Source organism: Hipposideros armiger, unplaced genomic scaffold (assembly GCF_001890085.2).
Source record: "Hipposideros armiger isolate ML-2016 unplaced genomic scaffold, ASM189008v1 scaffold_17, whole genome shotgun sequence".
Classification (NCBI taxonomy): Eukaryota; Metazoa; Chordata; class Mammalia; order Chiroptera; family Hipposideridae; genus Hipposideros; species Hipposideros armiger.
The window spans coordinates 2,421,600-2,445,632 of record NW_017731367.1 but is presented as its reverse complement, the minus strand read 5'-3'; the positions used below and the strand labels follow the sequence as shown (position 1 = coordinate 2,445,632).

Genomic DNA, 24,033 nt, shown 5'->3' with positions numbered 1-24,033 from the left:
GAGAAAGCTTTATAATTTTTTTAGGATAACAGCAATCTGTATACATAGGTCTACTTTCACTTTTTCCTTCCTGTAGCTTTTTGATAGAGTCAGAGGGAAAGTCTCAGCTGAGTGGGAATGTTTTCACATCAGTGTTAAGTCCTCTTTGATAAGATAGTGTGTTCCTAAGAATACTAGCTCTCCATCAGGAGGAGAGAACTTCACAGAACAGAAGACAGTTGAACTAAAGAAAGGATTTGAAGATACACGCTGAATTTTGAAACCTGAATATTTTAATCTCAGAGTTTCTCTGTAAGTTGATGGCAGAATTCATCTTACCAACCAGTCACTTAGGCTCTGACCTCAACTACATCTCTAGATCCAGCCAAAGTCTTGGAGTAGCCTTAGGAATAATTTTATCATAGGCTAGATGGGGTCTGGTTACTCTTATTAGTGACCCACGCAGCATCAAACCTCCTGTCCAAATGCATGGCCTTAGAAGTGGACCCAAAATGAAGCTTTGTGAGCAAGTTCAGACCATCGCGGTCACCCGCCCTTTCCCCCGTCTATCTGCCTGCTTTCTTTTCAGAAGTAGACAGTGGCACTGAACAGCATCAGGGGTTGGTTTAAGCAGGTGTGCTGGGGCCATCCCTGGGGCACTCCGCTGTATGGCAGTCAGTAACGGTGCAGAGAGGGCCCTCCTGAGTCTCGCCAGGAATTGGACTGCTCAGAGAGGGTGGACCCAAAGCATTTTCAGGACATACAGTTTGGATGTCAGAAGAGCTATCTAGTCAGATGGTTTCCGTATTTTCTTCTCTATTCCCAAATTGGCATCAAACAATTCTAAAATTGTTTAGAGCAAACTCACGACGCTCAAAACTGGCTCCTCTTCCTGATATGCTGTCTTTCCCACCCTGGTCTTTTCAGCCTGAAATGTGCTTCCTGCCTCCCTGCCATCCTTCAGACTCGGTCTCAGCCTTCAGAGGCCTGGCCGTGTGTCCCCTCCTTCCTGACCATTGCCTGTCCTGGCCGCCTGGCTACCTGAATTACTACAGTCGGCTTCCCTGAGCCCAAGTGTCCCCCGCTTCAGCACGTCACCTATGTAGCAGCCAGACTGATTTTAAAAACACCTTCTCAGAAGTCTTGAGTTGCTTTTTACAAAGCAGCTGAAAACTTCTTTTCTAGTCCACGTTCCTTCAGTCAGTGACCACCTTCCAGTCCAGTGTTTTCCCTGTTACTCTCCAGCTGACACTTCCCACTCGAGCCAGTCTGGTCTCTTAGCTCTTCCGCAAAATAGCCCACTTATTCCTGACTTAACCCTGACTTTGCTCTGTTCCCCTTTTCATGTGGAATCCCTTCTCTCCGCGTTTCCTCCAGTGTTCCAAAGCCAACCCATCTTTTTAGGCTTAACTAACCATTCATCTTCTGTAAATCAGTGTCTCATCATTTTTCATCTCATCCCTCTTTTGTTCCTCTAATCTTTTATGATACGGTTCATACCCCATAATTTAATAGATAATAATACTCTTCTATAGTCTTAGCTTATTTCCTTCTTCAACATCTGCTTTATTCATTAGTTAGTTCTTGAAAGGGTTTAAAAAAAAAAAGATCCAACTTGCAGAAGTCATAAGTGACAAAACAGAATTTCTGTATTCCCAGGACGCAACTCTGAAAGAGCTTACGGTGTGCTCCGGAGATACTTTGCTTTTAATTGAAGGAAAACTTCCTCCTCCGGTAAGATTTTGCTTCTAAACAGGCATTTTGTAAATAACAGTTACTGTCGTGATTACAAAGGTGATACATGCTCACGGGGGGGAAGTAAGGCAGTGCAGTCATGAAGAGAGTCAAGAACTTACCCAAAAGCCTGCCAGAGAGACCGCCAGCGCATGTCACATCCTTATGGATATCCTTCCTATAAAATCCATCATCTGTACACTTTTATTTTCTACTTTTTGTATTTAATTTTTTAGCCTGACCATACAATCCAAAAACAATCATTATACCCAATGTATGACTTATCACAGTTTATATTACTTTGTCCCCATTGCTGGAAATTTAGCTCGTTTTAATTTTTTTTTTCTCATGATAGTACTTCAATATAAATCCTTAAGGTAGTTCTAAAGATGGAATTAACAAGTCAAAAGGTATGAACTTTTTAAAGACTTGATGGTATATGTTGCCAGATGGTCTTCCCAAAGAGCTGTACGAAATTTGCGGTCCTGTCAGCAGTGATTGAGAGGGCTCATTTCCCCGCTCTTCCGTATACTCTGCATAGTACGATTTTTAAAACTATTATTTATTAGGTTTTTTTTAATGTGGACACATGTAAAGATAAAAAAAAACCAAAATGACCCAAAATTCCAGCTCTCAGATAACGTTTGCTTATAATTAGAAAATCAAACAGCGTTGAAGGCTATAAAATGAAAAACAAGCTTCTCTCACGTCTTTCTCCCCCAGAAAGAGCCACGATTAACTTATTTCTCCTTGGATTCCCTTCCAAGAGAAGAACTTGTGCCCGTCTGTGCTGAATGTAGATACACGCGTAGCCTTTTTGAAGTTTCCGTAAAGGGGATCATACTCCACACGTCGTTTTCTGCCTGATGATGATACCTGTTTTTAGTCACCTAATATACCTTGAGGATCTCCTCACAGCAGCACATACAGACCTACCTTATTGATTTCATAATTTCATAGAATTCCGTTGTATTTTATGTCATGCACTTTAAAGTTAATTTTGAACTGGTAATACTCATGGTACAAAATTCAAAGTATATAACAAGCGGGGCCAGGAAAAGTAAGTGTCCCTTCTGTCCCCCAGCCACTCACTGTCCTGCCTCGTCAGGCAGCCAGGCTCTCTGTCCCCATGGACATATGTGTGTTTAACGTGCATACACGCATGTGTGAATATACACAGCACATATATACACATTCATATATACACACATGTCTTTTTGTTTCTACAAAAGATATGCTGGACTCCGTAGTGTGTACCTCGCTTCTTTCATTGGTATTTTACCTGCCTGTACATGCTGTGTCAGTACACAGAAAGCTACCTCATTCTGTTTGACGGCTATATGATATTCCCTTGTATGGAGGTACCATAATTTATTTAACCGCTCTCTGTTCCAAGAAGATTTGGGTTGTTTTCAGTCTTTTGTTGATACAACTAACACTACAAAAAATATCTTGACTGTGCCATTTTACATACAGAATAAATTCCTAGGCCTACTAACACATTGTGCTACCATGAGCAATTTGCAGTGAATATCCTTGCATCTGTGGCTTTGTATGCAGGCACTAGTATTATATATCAGAAGGTAGATTCCTAACCGTGGAATGGCTGGGTCACAGTGTGACCCAGAACTTTGCAGCAGTTTATACTCCTGCCACCAATTTATGAGAGTGTTTACCCATAGTTTCACCAACATACAGAATATTATTAGACTTTCTGGTTTTGGGCAGTCTGGTAGGTGAGAAAAATGGAATTTTGTTGTTCTCATTTACATTTAGTTATTTAATTGAATAGAGATTGTGTATTTGTTAATCTTTGCCTATTCAATAAACAGAAAAGTATTCTCATTTTAATATGTATTTCTTGAAGTATATATTTAAAATATTTTATTATTTTTTTTTTTTACATTTTCATCTTCTATTGGAAATTGAGCACTGTAACATCTTTTATACGTAATAAATCTATTAAAGTTCTTTCCTAACTACAAAAAAAGGGGGTGGACAAGAACCAGTAAGATTTGTAAAACTGAAATTAGAGGATATGTTTAAGGAAAGATGTTTATTTATTTCATATAGTTTGTACAGGAATCCAACCTATAGTAATAGGTTGTTGGTTTTCTATAAATAAAGTTCCTCTAGGAACTTTAATAAATGAAATGGCTTGGAACTGGTGCCTTGTGCTAGTGGTGCTCTCACAGTGCCTGAAATATTTATGTAGTTTGTCCTGTGGAATATTTTGTTATTTTGTTTATACTTTTCCTTTATTGTAGCTACTAAGATACTTCTAAGCAAAAAACAGGTAGTTCTAGTCATTCCAGTGTCAGATTTTTATGACTTAAACTTTTAATTGTATAAACAATTAACAAGTGTAATAGATGGCAGTTATATCTACTAGGAAAAATAATAAATTCAGGAACATGTCTGCTGCCAAGATGTTCCTCCTGTGAGAGCAGGAGTGGGAGTCCGCTTCATCTGTGCACATCACAGCAGTGAGAGATGCTCTGTTCTCCAGGGCTTCCTGAAGGTGCCCATCTGGTGGTACCAGCCTTGCGCTCCTGCGCGTCAGTGGAGGAGTCACCAGGACCAGATGAACTGTCCCCCCTCTCAAGGTGGGGCCTGGGAAGCCACTGCCGCCCAAGGTGAGAACACAGCGCATCTCGCAGCCAGCGCACCTTAAAGAAAAGTCAGCGCTGCTTCTGTTCTGAGAGGCACCTGAAGTACTTACTTTTAAAAATGTAAGGTTGAAAATCAAAACCTATTTATTCCCTAAGTCATTGCATAACAAACACCTTCCTATGTTTTATAGTGCTTGGGAATCTCTCTAAGATACAATCTGTCATTTTTATATCCTATCACTATATTCAAGTTTCCCAAGTATCTCACCTCGAGATCCTCATGGCAGTGTGAAGAGCAGCCTCATCGATTATCACCAACTAGGCGATGAGGCGTCAGTCACTCACGGTGACCTCACTGCAGTCCCCACGGCTGGGAGGCGGGGCTGGAGTCCGTGTCTCCCCGCTTCACCCCCTGCTCTTTCTGTCACGGGTCCCCAGGGACTTCAGGGGTGGTCCACCTTGGCCCACTGACTTCTGGGAAGGAGCAGCGAGTATAATCATCCTGTTTTACTTGTAAGCGGCTTCTCCACAGACAAAATGCAGCACACATCATGATGAGCCAGAAGTTCCCATCAGCGAGTTTGAATTGCCATTGGGAAAAGGAGATTTCTACTGCATTGGGTTATACTACTCAATAGATATGCTAACTAATTCTAAAGATGTTTTGGTAATAGGATAATAATTACATATAGGGTTGGCTAAGACTTAAAAAGCATGTTTAATCAGTGTGTTTCTCCATGAAAGTGAAGAAACAGGCTCATTTTTTGGTGGCCCTTCTTTATCACAACATATGGGAAACATTTTTAATTCCTGGGAGTTTCTTAAGTGTCTCATAGCTTGTGGTGTCCTTAAGGTACAAAAAGAACCACTCATGAAGCCTTTTCACTTAATTTATTTATAATTAGTCTTTATTATGTATCAGCAGTGTGCCTGGCAATAAACAAAGACTTAATTAAAGCAAAAATTAGTGAAATTATTCTGAATTCTAAATATAGTTGCCCTCTTTTATATCCAGAAATTTAGATGAGAGAGCATGTTGTTTCTCCCCTTTTTAAAACAAATGTAGAAAGGCCTTATTGTCAGGGGTTCTTTCAGTCAATAAACATTTACTGTGTGACATCCACCAAACCAGGGACTGGATAGACAAATCACTATGGCCTGCCCTCCCTTGAAAATCATATTCTTCTGGGAGACAGATTGGGGGAGTGGTGGGGAAATACATACATATATATATATATATATATATACACACACACACACACACACACACACACACACACACACACACACATATTATATCTCCAAGAAAAAAACAGACAAAAGAGAAACAGGTTGGCAAAGTGTTATGAAAGAAAGAAACAGGAAGCTACTATAAGAATAAGGGCAGGGTATCCTACCATCAGAGTCCTCGTTAAGGAAGGAGAGAGTGTGAAAAGAATGTTCTAGGCAGACAGCACAAGCGCAGAAGCCCTCCAGCCCATTGCAGTGAGAAGCCCTGACGCTGTGCCAGCAGCTGCCCCAGCTGCCGGTGGACGACGCTGGCCTCCCTCCCCTCCAGGGGCAGGAGGCGCGAGTTCAGGAACCCAGGTTCCACATTTTTTGAGTGGAATTGTACTAAAGCTATTTACAACATCAAAATGCCGCATGTATTTTAGAAACATGAGAAATGCATTGGAAGCTCCTTTCAGACATCCGGCTCTGTCCTTCGTAGGTGCTGCTGGCGACACACATGCAGAAGTGCCCCTCCGCTACGCGGGAGACGTCGAAATCTCAGAGGACGCCACCTTGATGGAGCTGAAGTCTCAGGTCAGACTTGTACCTGCTGCATACCTTAGTGGTGACCTGGCTCCTTCCCGTGAGATATTAATATATTCTTCTATTTCCTTTTCCCTCAATTACAGTCTGTTCTGATAGGGCATGTGTTATATGCCATGTTCGGTGGTAAGTACCCACAGGCGACACACACACAGGCTCAGACAGCCGCTGGCGTCCTTGTCTGCCAGCCACCTTGCGGCTTTCGTTTCTCCCCCTCCGACAGGCACGCTGTGCGTTCATTTGAATGTAGCCTCAGGGACTCGCAGCCTGTTTCTTATTTTTTAGGTAAACGTGATTTAGTGAAACGTGTGTTACCCCTTTATTTACATTGTTTCTGTATCCTTGTGATCCATGTGTTAAATGTTGTTAGTTAAAAGATGTGTTACCAGTTTCCCAGGAGGTCAGAATATCAGCTTTGTGTTAGGATGTTAGACTAGGTATTAAACTGTTTTCTCAGGCTATAACATTGGTAGAGAAGGCGTGTTTTGTCCAAATGGGAAGGCCAGATTGAAAACAACTAAATGCTTAGGAAGCATCTATTATTGCTGGACTGACATGAACACCCCTTCTTCCTCTAAAACCTGGGGCAGATAATGTGAATGTCAGTTACTGATCTCTGACCAGTGTGTCCTCAGCATATGAGGTGACCGTCCTCAGAAAAAGCAGGCAGTCTTATTCTCATAGGGGCCAGTGGGAAGGGACTTTTTTTTTCTTCTATTGGATTGAAAGATACAAAATTGGCTGTTTTTAGGTAAAAAATGGATGAATATTGGCCATTTTATGTACTATAGCATAAATATATAAATAGTTAACTACTCCTACATAAATTAGTACAGCAGTTTGGTCCTAGCAGCTGGATCCAAAGATTGTGAAATATTCAAAATCAAAAGTTATTTCCTTGGCAGAGCAAATGTTGTCCAATTACTGATGATAGTTGAAAACGAGTCCCTTGATTTTATTAGGGTGACCTCCACTCTCATGAGTTATACTCCCATAGAAATTAGTTTTAAAGTTTCATTTTCTAAGACATAATGATTAAAACAGAGCTTTTAGCTCAGATTTAGAAATCAAAACTCACTTCGCTCTCCAGTTGATTTCAGTAGAGAGGAATAAAAAATTACTCATGATTAACTTCATGTAAGAGCTACTCCTGCTTTTTTATAGAGACCATCATTCAGGGTACTCTTCCCTAAGATGGCGTTGTGTAGTGCTTCATTTATTTCCTAGAGCAAGGTATTTTTAAGAGTGCTTTTTCAAACCCTTGGACAAACGTCTGTTTCTTTTCTAGGCCATGACCTTGCCGTCCTTCTCAGAGTTTTCCATCCCCTCCCCAGCCTTCCTCAGAGCCTGGACAGTGGAAAGCAAGCGCCCCGGCAGGCTTCTCCGAGTCAGCCAGCAGCAGCTCAGGTAGGGTTCGCATCGAGCACTCAGTGACAGAAAACCCGTTCCTGGTAACTCCACATCTGGCAGCTGGATGATGCTTTTTATCCTAAATCAAACTCTGGGACAACTTTAGTTTTCCATATCAAGTATAAAATGTAGCTTCATGTGTTTTTTTTTTTTAATTGGGGAACAGTGTGTTTTTCCAGGACCCATCAGCTCCAAGTCAAGTAGTTGTTTCAATCTAGTTGTGGAGGGCACAGCTCCTTGGCCCATGTGGGAATCGGAACTGGCAACCTTGGTGTTATGAGCACTGCGTTTTAACCACCTGAGCCAACTGGCCACCCCAGCTTCATGTATTTTTACTGTGCTCCAGAGACTGAACAAAATTTTGAGTGTTTTTTTCCTCTAGCTTTATTGAGGTATAACTAACGGATAGAACATTGTATGAGTTCAAGGCATACAGCCTGTTGATTTGATACACTTACATATGGCCAAATGATGACCACCGTAGCATTAGCTAACACGTAATTACCATTCCTTTTTCATGGTGACAGCATTTACGATCCACTGTCTTAGCAACTTCCAAGTATGTAACCCAGTATTATCAGCTATAATCTCCATGCTGTACATTAGATCGCAGACCTTATTTGTCAACTGCAAATTTGTACCCTTTGACTGACATCTCCCCTTTCCCCCGTCACCAGCCCCTGGTAACCACCATTCTGGTCTCTGTTGCCATGAGTTTGGCTTTTTTAGATAATACATACAAGTAAATATCATACAGTATTTGTCTTTCTCTGTCTGACTTAATCTAATCATAATGCCCTCAAGGTCCATCCATGTTGTTGCAAAACTGCAGGATGTCCTTTTTTATGTCTCAGTAATATCCTGTGAGTGTGTGTGTGTGTGTGTGTGTGTGTGTGTGTACACACCACGTCTTTATCCATTCATTGTTTGTTGCCAGACACTTAGGGTGTTTCCGTATCTTGGCTGTTAGGAATAACGCTGCAATAAACATAGGGGTGCAGGTGTTTCTTTGATATCCTGTTTTCATTTCCTTCAGATAAATAGCCAGGAGTGGGCTTGCTGGATCATAAGGTCACTTTATTCTTAATTTTCTGAGGAACCTCCATACTGTTTTCCGTAGTGGCTGCACCAATTTGCAGTCCCACCAACAATGCACCAGGGTTCCCTTTTCTCCACATCCTCACCAACACTTATCTCTGGTCTTTTTGATGATCACCATTCTAACAGGTGTGAGTGATACCTCTTTGTGGTTTTGATTTGCATTTCTCTGTTGATTAGTGATGTTGAGCACCTTTTCATGTACTTGTTGGCCATTTGTATATCTTCTTTTGAAAAATGTCTATTCTTTTCCTCGGTCCATTTTTTAATCAGATTGCTTTTGCTGTTGAGTTGCATGAGTTTTTTTGTGGGTTTTTTTTTAATTTTTTTTTATTGAGGAATTGGGAGAGGGGAACAGTATTGGGGAATTGGGGGAAGGGGAACAGACAAGTTGCTGTTGTTTTGTTCTTCAGTCTACTTGTGGAGGATGTCGCTTCACTGGCCCATGTTGGTATTATCATTGCGCTCTTCCCGGGTGAGGCAGATCAGTCACCGGCCTCTGGACGGCCGCTCACGTTGGCTGCCAGCCACTCACGGTAGCTCATGGCAGCCCCACTGCAGCCTGTGCCTTCACCGGCGACTCATGGCAGCCCAATTCCAGGTCGAGCTGTTGTTCACCATCTTAGCTGTAGAGAGGGCAGTGTCACTGGCCCTCAATGTGGCATCCGAACTGGAGCCCTGCTGCTCAGAGCTGGCGCTTCCAAGCCAACTCCTAACCAACACACCACTTGGCCAGCCCATATGAGTTCTTTATATACTTTAGGTATTAACCCCTTATCAGATATATGATTTGTAAATATTTTCTCTCATTTCATACATTGCCTTTTCATTTTGTTGATGGTTTCCTTTGCTGTGCAGAAGCTTTTTAATTTGATGTAGTCCTACTTGTTTATTTTCACTTTTGTTGACTTTGCTCTTGGTGTCACATCCAAAAAATCATTGCCAAGACCAGTGTCAAGGAGCTTAGGAACTTAGCGTTCCCCGCCACCCCATGTTTTCTTCTAGTTGTACTGTTTCAGATCTTATGTTCAAGTCTTTACTCCATGTTGAGTGATTTTGGTGTATGGTGGTCAGAGTGGTCCCATTTTGTGCTTTTGCACAAGGCTGCCCATTTTCCCAATGCCATGTACTGAAGAGACTGTTCTTTCCCCATTGTACACGCTTGGTGCCTTTGTTGTAAGTTAATTGACCATATGTGCATGGGTTTATTTCTGGGATCTCCATTGTGTTCCGTTGACTTACGTGTCTGTTTTTATGTCAATACAATACTGTTTTGATTACTATAGCTTTGTTATCTAGTTTGAAATCGGGGCACAGGATGCCTCTAGCTTTGTTCTTTCTTAAGATTGCTTTGGCTATTCAGGGTCTTTTTGTGGCTCCATACAAATTTTAGAATTGGTTTTCCTATTTCTGTGAAAAATAGGGATTGCATTGAAATGGGGACAGCATTGAACCTGTAGATTGCTTTGGGTAGTATGAACATTTAACAGTCGTATTCCAGTCCATGAACACAGAATATCGTTCCCTTTATGTTTGTGTCTTGGTCAGTGTCTTTCACCAATGTGTACAGATCGTTCATCTCTGGTTACATTTATTCCTAAGTTAAATTTGTTCTTTCTGATGCCATTTTTGTTTTCTTACTTTCTCTTTCTTATAGTTTGTTGTTAGTGTATAAAATGCAGCTGATTTTTGTATTGATTTTGTATCCTACAACTTTACTGAATTCATTTATTAGTTTTAATAGTGTTATTTTGGTGGCATCTTTGAGGTTTTCTAAATGTAATATCATGACATCTGCAAATAGAGACCGTTGTTCATCCTTTCTGATGCGGTGCCTTTTCTTTCTCTTGCCTAATTGCTCTGACTAGGATTTCCAGTGCTCCTGATAGGAGTGGGCACCCTGTCTTGTTCCTGATCTTAGAGGAAAAGCTTTCAGGTTTTCACCGCTGAGGCTGATGTGAGCTGTGGGCTTGTCATATATGGCTTTTATCATGCTGCGGTACCTTCCCTCTATACCCAGTTTGCTGAGTTTTTAACCTGAAAAGATGTTGTATTTTGTCAGATGCTTTTTCTGCATCTGTTGAGGTGATCATATGATTTTTATCCTTCACTGTTAATGTGGTGTCACACTAATTGGTTTGCAGATGTCGAAGCATCCTTGCATCCCTGGCGTAAATCCCACTTGATCGTGGTGTGTGATCCTTTTAATGTGCTGTTGAATTCAGCTTGCTGATGTTTTGTGGAGGATTTTTGCTCATCAAGAATATTGGCCTGTAATTTTCTTTTCTCATAATGTCCTTGTCTGGTTTTTGACATCATGCTAGCCTCATAAAATAAGCTTGGAAGGATTCCTGCCTCTTTTATTTTTGGAAGAGTTACAGGATTGCTGTTAATTCTTTTTTAAATGTTTGGTAGAATTCATCAGTGAAAGCAATGTGGTCCTAGACTTTTCTTTGTGTTTACCAAAAGAAAGGATGATACAATGGGAGAAAAAGAATAGCTGGAGGAACAAGAACTCAGGAAGAGTGAAGCCTGGTGAGTTAGGAGATGAGAGTGAAGGAGAGATTGCGCTCAAGGGGGGTTTTGATTTCTGATTCAGTCTCCTTACTAACAATTGGTCTGTTCAGGTTTTTTATTTCTTCATGACTCAGCCTTGGTACATTGCATGTTTCTAGGAATTTATCCATTTCTTCTGAGTTGTCCAGTTTGTTGGAGTATAATTGTTCATAGTAGTCTCTTAAATTTTGATTCTTCTTATGTAATATATTTCGCTTAAGAAGAAAGCTTAAAATTGGCAAAAATGTTTTTAAAAATTAATGTCACTCAGTATTATTTTGTTTCATTTATTATCAGGGACTATAAACTGGGAAGGAGAACTGAGATCTGCTTAGAGCCCCTTCAGAAAGAAGAAAACTTAGGGTAAGACATCCTATTACACATACAAAATCACACACACATCTTATGGATGGTTTCTTAAAAATCTAACAACTTAATAGTAGAGGTTTTCCTCACTGCTTCTAAGTAATCTGGCAACTAAAAACAGATCGTGTTCTAGAAATGTGTTTATATGTTAAGATATCTAGAACTTGAAACTCATTTTTCCATAAAACAATGAGAATTGGTTTTTCAGTAAGTTGCAAATGCGTATTGAACCCATAATGCTCTTGTGGAAGCAGGATGCACGTATCCAGGTCGTACATCAAACCGATTGTAGAGCACCTATCACTCTGCCCCTGATTCTACCTTTTTCATCCTAATATCATAAGCTGACATATTATATACTTACTGAATTATCTGTTATTATCTGTCTCCCACTACTAGGATGTAAACTTTGTGAGAGCAAGTACATTTTTTTTGGTCATGGCTGTATCCCCAATACCTGGAGCAGTTCCTTGGTCATAGTAATTATTCATTGAATTAAGAAGCACCCCAGAGCTGTCAACAATCAAACTTTCCTATTATTTTTTCACTATAGGAAAATCTTTAAAGATTTTTTTTTTTTGGTTAGTGTCACCAAGTATTAAGATTCTTAAGATTCCTTCTACCTGATATGATGTGATTATCATTCTTGTTCTTATCGTATAATAACTCTAATGTCACTCTTTCAACCATGTCTAACCTTAATTGAATGTCACTGTTTTGTAAAAATGAACTCTAAATTGTATTACCAGGAGTAGTTTCCTGGAGGGGAATTTCTGAATCAAATGGTATGGATACTTTAAACCTTTTAAAATAAATTGTTAAATTCCTCTCCAGGTAAATTAGACCAATTTATGTTCCCACAAGCAGTGTTTCTGAGTATTTCCTTCACCTCACCCTCAAACCAAACATTAAGTATCATCATTGTTTAAATGTTTGCTAAGTTGATAAATGAAAAATGGTTATTTTGTCTCATTTGCTTCTGCTTTGATTGCTATGAAGACTGGGCACTTTTTTCAAAGGCTTTAAGCCACTTGTATTTTGTAAGCATCTGAACTAATTCATATATTTTGCCTGTTTTTCATGGGGTCTAATTTGTGTGAGCTCTTTCTGTGATAATGACGTTGACCCTTTGCCATGTTTGTTTTAAGCGGCAGCGTCTTTTTTAACTAAGCAGTGTCCCTTTGAAGCTTAGACCCCCTTCCCCATGGCTCTTCTGTCCCAGACCACCCTCCAGGGCTCCTGTGCCCCCGTCAGTGAGGCCTCAGGGTCCCCATCGTCCTCGTCCCCTCAGCCTCTGCTCAGGGTCTACACTGTCTACACCCTGGCCTGACCCCGCTTGGCTCACTCACTGCCGCCAACACCTACAGCCCAGGGAGAGGTTCAGTCTCCCTAATGCCTCCTTGACCACAGTCTCCCCCTTTCAGTCTCACCTCCCAACCTAGCAGGCTGCCCTCCCCCCGAGTTCTCTGCTTCTTCCCATTGCATCACCCTTTCTTTTGGTAAAAACACCAACATAAGAGGACCACATCGTTAAAACCCCGCATTGTCTCACCACCCTGAAAACCAAACAGTGGTCGTTTCTCCCCTGTGCCTTCCAGTTCTGGCCTGTTGTTATTACTTCCTGTCCTAACCCCTCTCGGTGCTGCTTCTCCCGCCGCTCTGAACATTTCTCTTCTTTCTCTTCCTCCAGGGACCTCTCGTCCCTGCTCGTCTGTCACCTGTCTCCTCTCTCTCCCAGCTTGAAGCCCTTGGGTTTTTTCCCTGGCTACCCCACAGCAACTCAAACTTTTAGCACATAAAATAGCTTTTTTCCAGCCAGCTTCTGCAGTCAGCATGGAGTCAGGCTGCCCCATTTCAGCCCCGCCCGCCCCTGGCCCTCCCCGCTCCATGCCCCACGAAGGAAATGCCCACCCGCTTCAGTGTTGCCCACTGCCCACCCCAGAGGACTCTGCCGTGGGCTCACGGTGGTGGCTTCCCCTCCATTCTGGGTCAGGATTGAAGGAAATGGAATGAAAGAGGGTTTCCCACTAGCACTGGGGGAGTGTCTCCTTACAAAACCGAGACGAGTTGGTGGGGAAGCCTTCACGCATGACAACCCTCCCTACCCTCCCAGTTAGCGCATATTTCTCATTTGGTTTCAATCTGACGTTGGACTGTTTTCTGGTGCAGCCCCCAGGACGTGCTGCTGAGGACACAGATGCGCCTCCCTGGCACGAGGGCGTACGGGCCGCCCGTGGACGTGGTGTGGGACACGGCCCGAGGCTGGACTGCCGCCTCCCTGAGGAGGCGCATTGCTGACTTCTGGTGCCTTCCAGCTGAGAAGACTGAAATTGCCAAATATTTCCCTGAGAAGTTTGAGTGGCTTCCAGTAGCGAGCTGGGTAACGTGGGGCTTTCTCAGAATTGGGCCTTCCCAGCAGTGCGTAGGTTAACTGCGATTTTTCACAAATAGGGAATGAAGTTAAGAATTTGAGGGTGGGTTTTCTTTATTCAAGATGCTTGATTTTTCTGTAGAGCCAGCAACTTACCAAGAGGAAAAAGAAGAAAAAGCAAGATAATTTGCAGGGGGCGCCTTATTACTTGAAAGATGGAGATACTGTCGGCATTAAGGTAAGTTGTTTCACGGCAAACTCACCACTTGGACAAAACAGCAGGAGCGGATGATTTTGTAGAGAAGTTTTACAACACTTCAAGGCACAGATAAGCCCATTTTGTATAGACTGGTTCAGAGAATGGAAAATACAGAGGGAAAGCCAGACAGCTCATTTTTATGAGGCCAGTAGAACCGCAGTAGAAAAACCTTAATTTGGGGTCTGACTTGAACAGAAATGCTTTTGAAGTGTTATCACTAAGTGTGTTGCTATAGGTTTTGAGTAGGTAGCTGGGTCAGGGTAAGACGCTCCCTTCCTAGTTTGCTCTGAGTTCTTTTGTGTAAATCACAAACACTGGATTTTTAATGTAAAATGTTATCCTGTGCTTTCTGCATCTGTTGATTGAGCCATGTGATTTCTCTTCTTTCATCTGGTCGTGTGGTGCTATTACATAAGTAAGTCCTTGACACTGAGCCATCCTTGCATTCCTGAACAAACCTACTTTGTCGTCATGTAATAATTTTAACGTTAATTTTAATGCTTGATTTAAGAATTATTAATTTATTGATAATTATTGATTTAATTTAATCCTTGATTTAAAAATTAATATTTTGTATTAAGGAGTAAGTTTTCTTTTAATCACCACTTCTAGTCAACGTTGTACTAGACAATTTACCCTCCTCTCCCCAAAGAAAAGTTAAGGAACAAAAATTGAAAGAGGTAAAAAACTCTAAAAGGAAAATATAAAACAGTTTCTATGTGCAATTTTTCGACAAAGGAGATTCAAGAGACTGTACAGATAAACTATTAGATGTATTAAGAGAGTTCAAAAGATTATAAGATCAATATACATAAAACTACAAGGTACCGTTCATCCAACAAAGAGATTGCTAAGGCCTTTCTGGAGAATGTTATAAACAATTTTGAGTGGTATTAAAGCTTCAGTTGGATACAGAGCTATATCGTGTCCTTGGAAGGGACCGTCACAGTAGTCATGGTATCAGTTCTTCCCACATTGTAAGTTCAGTGTCATCCCAGTGAAAAACCGTGTAGATTAAAAAGAATAAACTCATTTGGAAGAGCAAAGGGCCAGAGAACTAAGGTATTTTTAGAGTGAGGTCAGGGCACTTGCCTTAAGTATCCTGGGGGCAGGGGTAGAGGGATGGAGAGCCCAAGACAGAATCAGATTCCTTATTCATATAGGAAAAATGCAGTTATAATTTTGGTTTTGTTTTTATAAAGAATCCTCAAATTTATGTAACGCATCAGGCCCACAGAATCTGTAGCCACCTGTGCCCACACCACATACAATACGCAGCGTGAAGACTTACCTGAGAAAAGCAGTGGTTTTCGACCTTCGGAAGGAAGGATATAAGAAAATCTTTGACTTAGGTTAAGAACTTTCTTAAAATAAGAAACAAAATGAACAAAGCATAAACAAAAGGATTGATAAATTTGACTACACTAAAAGGAAAACTTGTTCACCAAGGAAACCATAAAAAGCAAAAAAAGCCACAAACAGGAAAAGACAGATGCAACAATATAATTAACAAGGATTATTACCCAGACTATGGAAAGTACTTCTGCAAATCACATACAGGAAGATAAACCAGTGGGAAGAAATGGGCAAAGATTAGCACCCGGCACTTCTCAGAAGAGAAAAAAGCGGCCAATAAGCAGATGAAAACATGGTCAGCTTCCTGGTACAGGCACCTGTGAGTTCCAGCAGTAAGCAGCCACTTCCGGCCGGACCCCGGAACCCCAGCCCCCCAGGAGGAGTGCAGGGTGGACAGCTGCTCTGGAGAGCAGTTGGCCGAGGCCGGACGATACGCCCACGTGCTTCCGCTCCTGGTCATTACCCTAGAACAACTCGCACGCGTGTCCGAGGAGACGCAGTGTCCACGGAAGCCCCGTTAGTCTTAGCATCCTTTGGAAAGGACTTAGATGACCCTCAGAAAGGAACTAGGTAATATGGGGGGGAAGTCGCGCTGCAGGGGTGTGGACCACAGCAGTTAACACGGGTAAACCACAGCTGCGTACAGCAAATATTTAGTGTTGAAAAAGAAAAGCAAGCCACAGATTGATCATTTATGGAAAGTGTAAAACTGTGTAAAATGCCGAGCACTGCTGAGTAGTAACAATAAAAACAGGACGGGAGCAGTAGCACCACCGTGCCCGCCGTGCTTACCTCCAATGGGGGAGGGGCTTCAACTGAATCTAGGTCTTTCCCTCGAGAACTGTAAAAATGAAGGAAATGTGGGAAAGGATTAATGCCATTAATAGCTGACTGTCACTGGGCATCCTGTTCCATGCCAGGCTCCTCCCTGCCCATGTAACTATTTTCATGAAACCGTAGGACGTCGGTGCCGTTTTGAGATGAGGAAAGGAGGCGCAGGGGTGTCGCTGGCGTGGCCTGGACCTCGGCAGGTGGCCTCGCTTATGTGCCCCAGGGGGCGGTGTCTGCCCCATTAGCTCCATATTTTATTTTGTAACGTTTCAGTTTTTAAAAAGCACATCATATACTACTTACCGGAATAAAAATGATAACATTGCACCATTTATTGGACTGAGATGATCCTTGTTAGGACATTGTCCTCATCTGAAGTGGAGAAGCAGCGCAGCCCCCCCGCAGGCATTGCTTTCCCCAAGTCCCTGCAGGGCTGGCACACGGGGGCCCAGAGCCAGCCCCCCAGGGCCGCTTAGGAATGTGGCTAGTACTGGGAAGCCCCCCATGGCCGCAAACCTCAGCATTTCCTAACGCGTGCTTTCCTCCCCGTTACAGTTTCTCGGTTAAATAAACTGATAGTTTAACACTCACTGGGACGTGGCTGTGGGCGGCCGAGGGGAGCGGCCAGTACTTACTGGCAAATGACACCCATCTGTAAGGCTGACTGTGGGTACTGGGAGGGGGCTTGCTCCCCCGGGAGAACGCACTGAGCATCTGTATTCATAACGCACTGGTAGAAGCTTCCAGGAGACTCCCAAGGAGTTAAGAGACACCCCGCATGCCTTCCAGCAGCGCACAGTGTGGCTGCAGACATGCACAGGTGGGACGGTGTCGGCTGCGGCGGGATCCCATCTGATCCCGCTGCTCGGGGTCTCTGTGACCGCGTTCTTGTCTCCCTTTCAAGCCCCTCCTCCGGGCTCCCCAACCCCCCACCCCGGGAGCCCTTGTGTCACAGGCACCTTCCCTTCTCAAGCTACGCCTGCCACTCGCTCAGTTTGTCATCGTCAGGTGCTACAGTGTATTCTGTGGGTCATTAATCTAGTTTATGCAGATTTCAGCATCTCCTTAGGTCAATTTAGGTAACTTTTTTTACATAAATTATCTTAATCTCTACATAAATTTTCATAACTTACTCTTAATGTAAGCTAAAAAGATGTCTCACTCGTTATTTTGAAATGTAGAACCTGCTGGTCGAAGATGACGGTGATTTCAGTACAGTCAGAGACGACGCTGGAAAAGAGAAACAGAAGCAGCTGGCCCTGGGAAGGAAGAGCAGGTAATGTTAGGGCTCCCGCTTACGTGACGCAGCCCCTCCAATCCTCCAGCGGTTCTGTCTCGCCCTGGCTTCCAGGCCCTTGCCGAGACTGGGAACCCACTGCACAGACCGGGCACTGGGCCTGCGTGGGCCGGGCTGCCTCCCGCCTTCTCTGGGGCGGAGGGGCGGGGAGGGGTGGGGTTTGCCACAGTCACCCCGAGGAACCCCCGTCCCCTGCCCTGGGGCTTCTCCCATTCGCCACCGCCCCCACTTTCTGGGTCTTTTCCTTCAGACACCACACACTTAGGTCTCAGTCATCCGAAAATGTGAGCGCCCCCAATTCCGCTGCCACTCCTGCTGCTTGGTCTTCGCTGCTGTCACCTGCCCGCCCGCTTCTAGGAGCTGGCCTGGTGCTGGTCCCGTGGCCGCCTCACGGCTGACCCTGCCCCGCAGGTCCTGCGCCTCTGTCCCCCAGGCAGGCGTCCTGCTCTGTCACTCTCCCCTCCACCCAGTCACCAGCCTCGGACACACAGTCCTTTGTCCTGGTACACAGTCCCCTTTCGGCCTCTGGGCCATGTGCACCTACCAGGTCCCACTGGAACATGCTTCCAAAACCAATACTTCAAACTCCATGTCACCCCACACAGGCCACCAGGGCACCATGGCTGTCCTCCTGGTCCCCACGTCCATCTCCTGGAGTCTTAGATCAGGAGACCTGTTGTAGAGCCACCTTCCCCGTCCCAGCTGCTCCAGGCTGGGTGGGTCCTTCTACCCAAGTTATGCAGGAGCCTTTGGGTGCTCTGCCTGGCTGACCTGGCCCCGCTCACCTCACCTTCCTCTGTCCCCTCCTTCCCTCCCATATACGGGTCCCCTGTGTCAGGCATTGTGACAGTGGCAAGACGTGCCCTTCCGCCAGGGGCGCGTGGCGCGGCCGGAGCAGACAGTACAAGGAGGCGGGCTGAGGGGGAGGTGGCAGCGGCCAGGTGTGTGCATGCGTAGTGACTTGTGGACTGCGCGTCTGTCGGTGCCTCTTGTGCTGTTATAATTTGACTCCAAAGGTGAAGGCAGATGACTGTATGGTGACACATTTTCACCCCCAGGACCGGAGTCTGACCCGCCATGTGGGCGGGGGGTGGGGGGTAAACTGAGGTCCTCGACGGGGCGGTTTGGAAGTACGTGTCCTCCCTGTGGCCCCTAAACATTGGGATGAATTTTGTAGCCATTCCAAATCCCTTGCCTGGGTGGACCCACGTGTCCGTGACGGCGAGCTGATGACAGCCAGTCAGTGACAGCCTGTGTCTCCCATAGCCAGGAAGCCCCTCGCGTGAGGAGCAGCGGCGCTGTCTCCGGTGCAGAGACGCCTGTCCGGCCCCCAAGACCAGAAGCTTCTCTCTCCATCCACGTTGGGAGTTTCAGATAGCACCAGCGGCCACCGCTGTCGCGTCCCCGTGGGCACAGCGCTGGCCGGTGCAGGTAGCGGGGCCTCTGCCGTCAGCCTCAGACCGGCATGGGCCCACGCGGGCAGCCTTGTCGGCTGCCTCCTGCAGACTCGGACACCAAGGCCTCTGCTCTATCACCGGCAGGTCCCGAGGAGGCCGGCACAGACCCAGCCATGGCTCACAGGCGCCGGTCAGACACTGCCCTCACGCCACACTTGTCCCCAACCGCCATGTTTATAAGGAAAGTCACTAGTTTTGCATTAACTGCAGGCATGTGACAACCTGCCGCTTAAAATGCGCTCTGTCTACACTGTTCAGGTGGCTTCCGGTCTCGGCATTAACCGGGTCTGCCTGCTCAGTTCACTGATGGTGGCCGGGCGCATGCTGTGACGTAAGGAAAGGAGGGCGGTCTGCTTTCTGGTCCCCACAGCACGGCCCCACTTCGGTCTGAGTTGCACAATTCTGAAGCGCTGGCTGTCTGCCCGGAATGAGCAGGCGGACGGGACGTCCTCTGAAGCTCAGGACAGCTGCTGAGAAGGCTGGTGAGGGGTGGTCTGCAGTAGGTGTTCTCGCTGCGGGGGCAGCTGCTCCCGGGCAGGACAAAGGGTGACGGGGGACAAGCCTGGCACGGGCCGAGCTGATCGCCCAAGCAGCCTCGATTACAACGGAAAGAAAAAAAAGTCAACTAAGATTGTTTTCCTCTTGGCTCAGCGTCGCAAACCATCAGAATTCAAAGATTTCATTGGCGTTTACCACAAGCGCAGGAGCACCGGACACTGGCCTGACCTGCTCTCGGCCTAACTCAGTGGAAGGCAGAATTCCTGAGAAGACACAGTAAACCTTACCTTCCTCACCTGCCCTGAGGCTTTGAGACGACGCGCCCGCTAAGAACAGCCAGCGCTTGTGGTGCCGAGAGCAGATGGGAAGCCCGGGGTCTCGGCCTGCCCGCAGCCCTGAGGAAACAAGGTGAATGTCCGAGCCCCGCGCTGCCTGTCCCTGGAGCTGGACACGAGTGGTTGCCCTGCCTTCCCTCTGTCCCCCTTCCGCTCTGTCCCCGCCGCTGTCGGGGCCCTTGGCCTCTCCTGCCTGAGACCGGGGCTCAGGTCGTAGAGCAGCGTGCACAGAAGGAGCTGCACTCGGACTCAGCGCTGCTTTCAGGGTCTGAACACGAACCATCACGGACACCTGCACACACGGTTCAGGCCGTGTCTTCATGGGCACCTTCGCATTGGGGACGACACCAAACCCATAAGGACCGTGAGTGGCTGGGAGCCCAGCCCTCAGTAGAAGCAGCCTGTTCTTTTTAACTGACATGTCTCCGCGCTGTGCCCCTTCGTTTCATTATAAGGTAATAAAACATCAGTGCGGTAGCCGGAAAGCTGTGCTTTTGAGAAGCCAGAGGCCTCACTGGACATGACTCACTGACATGGGCACAGGGGTGTGCCTTAATGTCCACAGCCAGCGTCTGCCGGGGCCCGGGGACAGGGTGGGCTCCGCTGGTTTGCCCCTCCGTCCCCCTCCTCCTCCCCCTCCCCTTTTTCCAAGTCGGGGATGGAATGGGGCCACAGGGAGAGAGCTGTACAACTTCATTAAAAAATAAACGGTCTTCAGGCTGTGTCCTGTGCTCCTGTCGGACACTGGCTGCTTCATGTCCTCCACAGCTTTTGTCCCAAGTGGACTTCAGATGCTAGATACACATGGTTTATATTTAGAAATACTGTATCGGTGCCACTTTAGAAATAACAGAAACATGTTGGGGTTTTAAATAAACTCAGACTCATGTGAAAACTGTTGGGAGAAACGCAAGCCGTCTGCGTCTCTCTTTCCTTCTAGGGAAATGGAGCAGGCGGTGGGGCTGCCTTGCAGAAAACATTTATTCAGATGTGACATTTTTCTGGCAAAGGGGGCGTGGCGTACAAAAATTCCCAGATGATGCAAAATGATGACTTCACAGATGTCAGGTTCCCTTTGGAACAGACTTAACCATGAAGGACCAAATATTACGGGCCCTTCGCCCTGCCTGGAAGGGACACGAACAGTCGTGTCATTCCCTTCTCGGCCTTGTGCTCATCCAAAGCACGGCCGTAATACGGGTCAGTCAAGCGAGTAAAGCGCGTGACGCGCTGTGGGTACATTCTGGAAATTCACTGCCCTCAGAGGAACATGAAGCAATGACGTCTATACACAACTAAAGAGGAGGAGGTTGCAGCTCCCCCAGTTCCCTGCCCCCAGCCCCCTACATGGCAGAGCCTGACACTGAGAAAGCCACTCACCACCTCACCCTGTGGTGCTGGTGTCAGGGTGCTGCCAGGACCCGCCCTCTGCGGCTGGCTCATGAAACTGCAGAGCCCACGCAGGGTGTCAAGCCCACGGAGGCCCCAGTACCTTTCTCTCCATGGTGGTTTCCGTCTTGCGTGGGCTTTTCCCCACGTGGCCAGATGCCACCGGCAGCTCCAGATTTACACTCTGTCGGACTCAGTGCCTCTCTAGGGACCTGTAAGAGTCCTGGGCCTGAAACCCATTGGTTCAAAATGGGTGACTGCACACCCTGCTGCTGACTCCATTCAAATGACAGTGGAGGGATGGGGGGGCAGGAGGGGCTGCCCAAGAGCCTCCCCGTGCTGTGAGCAGCAGAGGGGCGAGGCCGGGCCACCGTGCTCCTCCCGCAGGGAGATGTCAGGGGTGACGGCACCCACCTTAGTATTAGCAGCTAGTCCACCTTGTCCCCCGACCCAGGTCTAGGGTCTCGGGGAGACCCGTTCCTCTGGGCCGGGTCCAGTGGATGCAGCCTCATGGTTTAGCATATGGCTAAATGACAAATGCAAACCCAACCCAGAACCAGCGTCCAGTGGGGTGGGGATGACCCATGAACGCAGCGGCCACAAGCCCACGTCGCTAGACAGATCGCACAGACCCCCTGCCTACCTGGGAGGCAGTCCCTTGCCCAGCCACGCTGGCCGCCCTGGTCCGCCCTGGGTACATCTGACATGGGCACGGGGAGGGCCCCCTTTGTGGAAGCAGCACGTGGGCACTTCCTGAAGCTGCACGTCCTGGAGGCCTGAGGTCGATGAGCCGAGTGAGCACAGGCTTTTGTTCGGCAGCTTGGGGCCTGGCTGGCGACACGTCTTCCTTCAGAGCCCAGGAGGCTTCCGGCTGATCTGTCCACACGAGCGAGAAAGACTAACTCGTGGCCAGCTGGCATCGGCCATGTGTTTGCAACTTGGTGCTTTTGTGATAAAAACTCTGAAGGCTGCACGCGTGTTCCAGGCCAGCATCCCCGGTGGGGCTGGTGTGGTTGGAGTTGCCAACCCCCTGCGTGAGCAGCGTCTCTGTACAGGCCCAGCCCGGCACTCTCGGACCACGTCCGGGAGGCCCCGCACCCCGTAACCACCTGCCCAGATGAACCCGTGTGCTGTTTTCTCTGCACCACTTCCCCCACCTCTGGCCGCACACCTGCATAACAGGTGTGACTAGTCTCTATTGTATAAGCTTTTGCTTTTCCAAATACAAAATCATTGCCCAATTCTACCATCAGGGGAGATGAGTAGTTATAGGACTGCTACAGGGATTAGGTTCAACCCTGAGACAGAAAACAAGATACCCAATTCTCACTCACGTAGAAGAAGTGCAACGAAGGCAGCACGGACTCCGTGGAGGCTATGCAAGTATCAAAAAGCGGCTTCTCTATCTGCCACGCTCAGTACTCGCTTCCGTTCTCAAAGCCACCCCATGGCCCACGCTGGCTGCTGGGGCTCCGGCCATCATGTCCACCCTCCAGGCCAGCAGCAGGAGGAAACGGGCATGTTCCTATGTTTTAAAGGAAACTTTCTGGAAATATCAGTTAATATTTATATCTCTTTGACCCAAACTAAGTCACATCCCTAAAGTTTGCAGGGACACATTTGGGCACCATGCTTCCCCAGAGGATGCAAAGGGGAAAGAGAACCGGTGCTTATAGGCATCCAGCAGGGGCTTCCACGAGCTCTGAGCGAGTGTGAGCTTCTAACATTTAAAATTAGATTGGACAAGGGCCAGCCAAGTGGCTCAGTTGGTTAAGAGCTCACTCAAGAGTGTGAGCTCTGAGCAACAGGGTTGAGGGTTCGATTCCTGGCCCAAGCTGAGCTGCCAACAGGTGGCAGGACAGCTCAGCTAAATGAAAACAAAATGGATTGGACAACACAGAGCCAGGAATACGGTAAGGCGAGGCCTTGGGTGCAAAATTGAAAGGCACCAAAAAAAACCTCAGCAAGCTAGATCATTTTTCAAAATCATTTTAGAAATCAAAATTAATGAAAAAAAATCCATGGGGCCAGCCGGGTGGCTCAGTTGGTTAGAGTATGAGCTCTGAGCAACAGGGTTGCCGGTTCAATTCCTACATGGTCCAGTGAGCTGCGCCCCGAGCTGAGCTGCCACAGGGCGGACGGATGGCTCAGCTGGTGAGAGCACGTGCTCCTAACAACAAGGTTGCTGGTTCGACTTCTGCATGGGATGGTGGGCTGCGCCCACCCGCAACTAAGATTGGAAGTGGCAACGACTTGGAGCTGAGCTGCGCCCTCCACAACTAAGACTGACAGACAAAAATTTGACTTGGAGCTGACGGGTCCTGGAAAAATACAATGTTCCCCATCCCCAATTCCCCAATAAAATCTTTAAATAATAATAATAATAATAATAATCCGGGCTGGCCGAGTGGCGCGTTGGTTAAGAGTTGGCTTGGGACGCCAGCTCTGAGCATCAGGGCCCCGGTTCGGATCCCACATGGGCCAGTGACACTGCGCCCTCTACAGCTAAGATAGTGAACAACAGCTCGACCTGGAGCTGGGCTGCCGTGAGTCGCCGGTGACGGCGTAGGCTGCAGTGGGGCTGGCCGGCAGCGGGCGTGAGCTTTCGTGAGCCGCCATGAGTGGCTGGCAGCCAGGAAAAAAAAAAAATCCATAATGACCAAAATATCA

At 46.5% G+C, this 24,033-nt stretch overlaps 1 protein-coding gene across 12 annotated transcripts in view; it reads left to right on the top strand.

The window, feature by feature from the left end:
• The window catches only part of USP40 (ubiquitin specific peptidase 40), a 72,092-nt gene extending 51,379 nt beyond the window's left edge, over positions 1-20,713 (top strand). For 8 of the 12 annotated variants that reach the window (XM_019629276.1, XM_019629224.1, XM_019629299.1 and 5 more), the window contains 9 exons: positions 1,639-1,713; positions 4,223-4,349; positions 6,037-6,131; positions 7,429-7,547; positions 11,502-11,567; positions 13,740-13,950; positions 14,084-14,179; positions 17,569-17,663; positions 18,951-20,713. In XM_019629276.1, the coding sequence (XP_019484821.1) occupies positions 1,639-1,713; positions 4,223-4,349; positions 6,037-6,131; positions 7,429-7,547; positions 11,502-11,567; positions 13,740-13,950; positions 14,084-14,179; positions 17,569-17,663; positions 18,951-19,062 (996 nt within the window). In that variant the 3' untranslated portion in view covers positions 19,063-20,713. Of the gene's footprint in view, positions 1-1,638; positions 1,714-4,222; positions 4,350-6,036; positions 6,181-6,226; positions 6,426-7,428; positions 7,548-11,501; positions 11,568-13,739; positions 13,951-14,083; positions 14,180-17,568; positions 17,664-18,950 lie in introns of those variants that run through there. The other 4 variants (XR_002122418.1, XR_002122413.1, XR_002122417.1 and 1 more) reach the window with 4 other exon arrangements.
• The last annotated feature ends 3,320 nt before the right edge of the window (positions 20,714-24,033 follow it).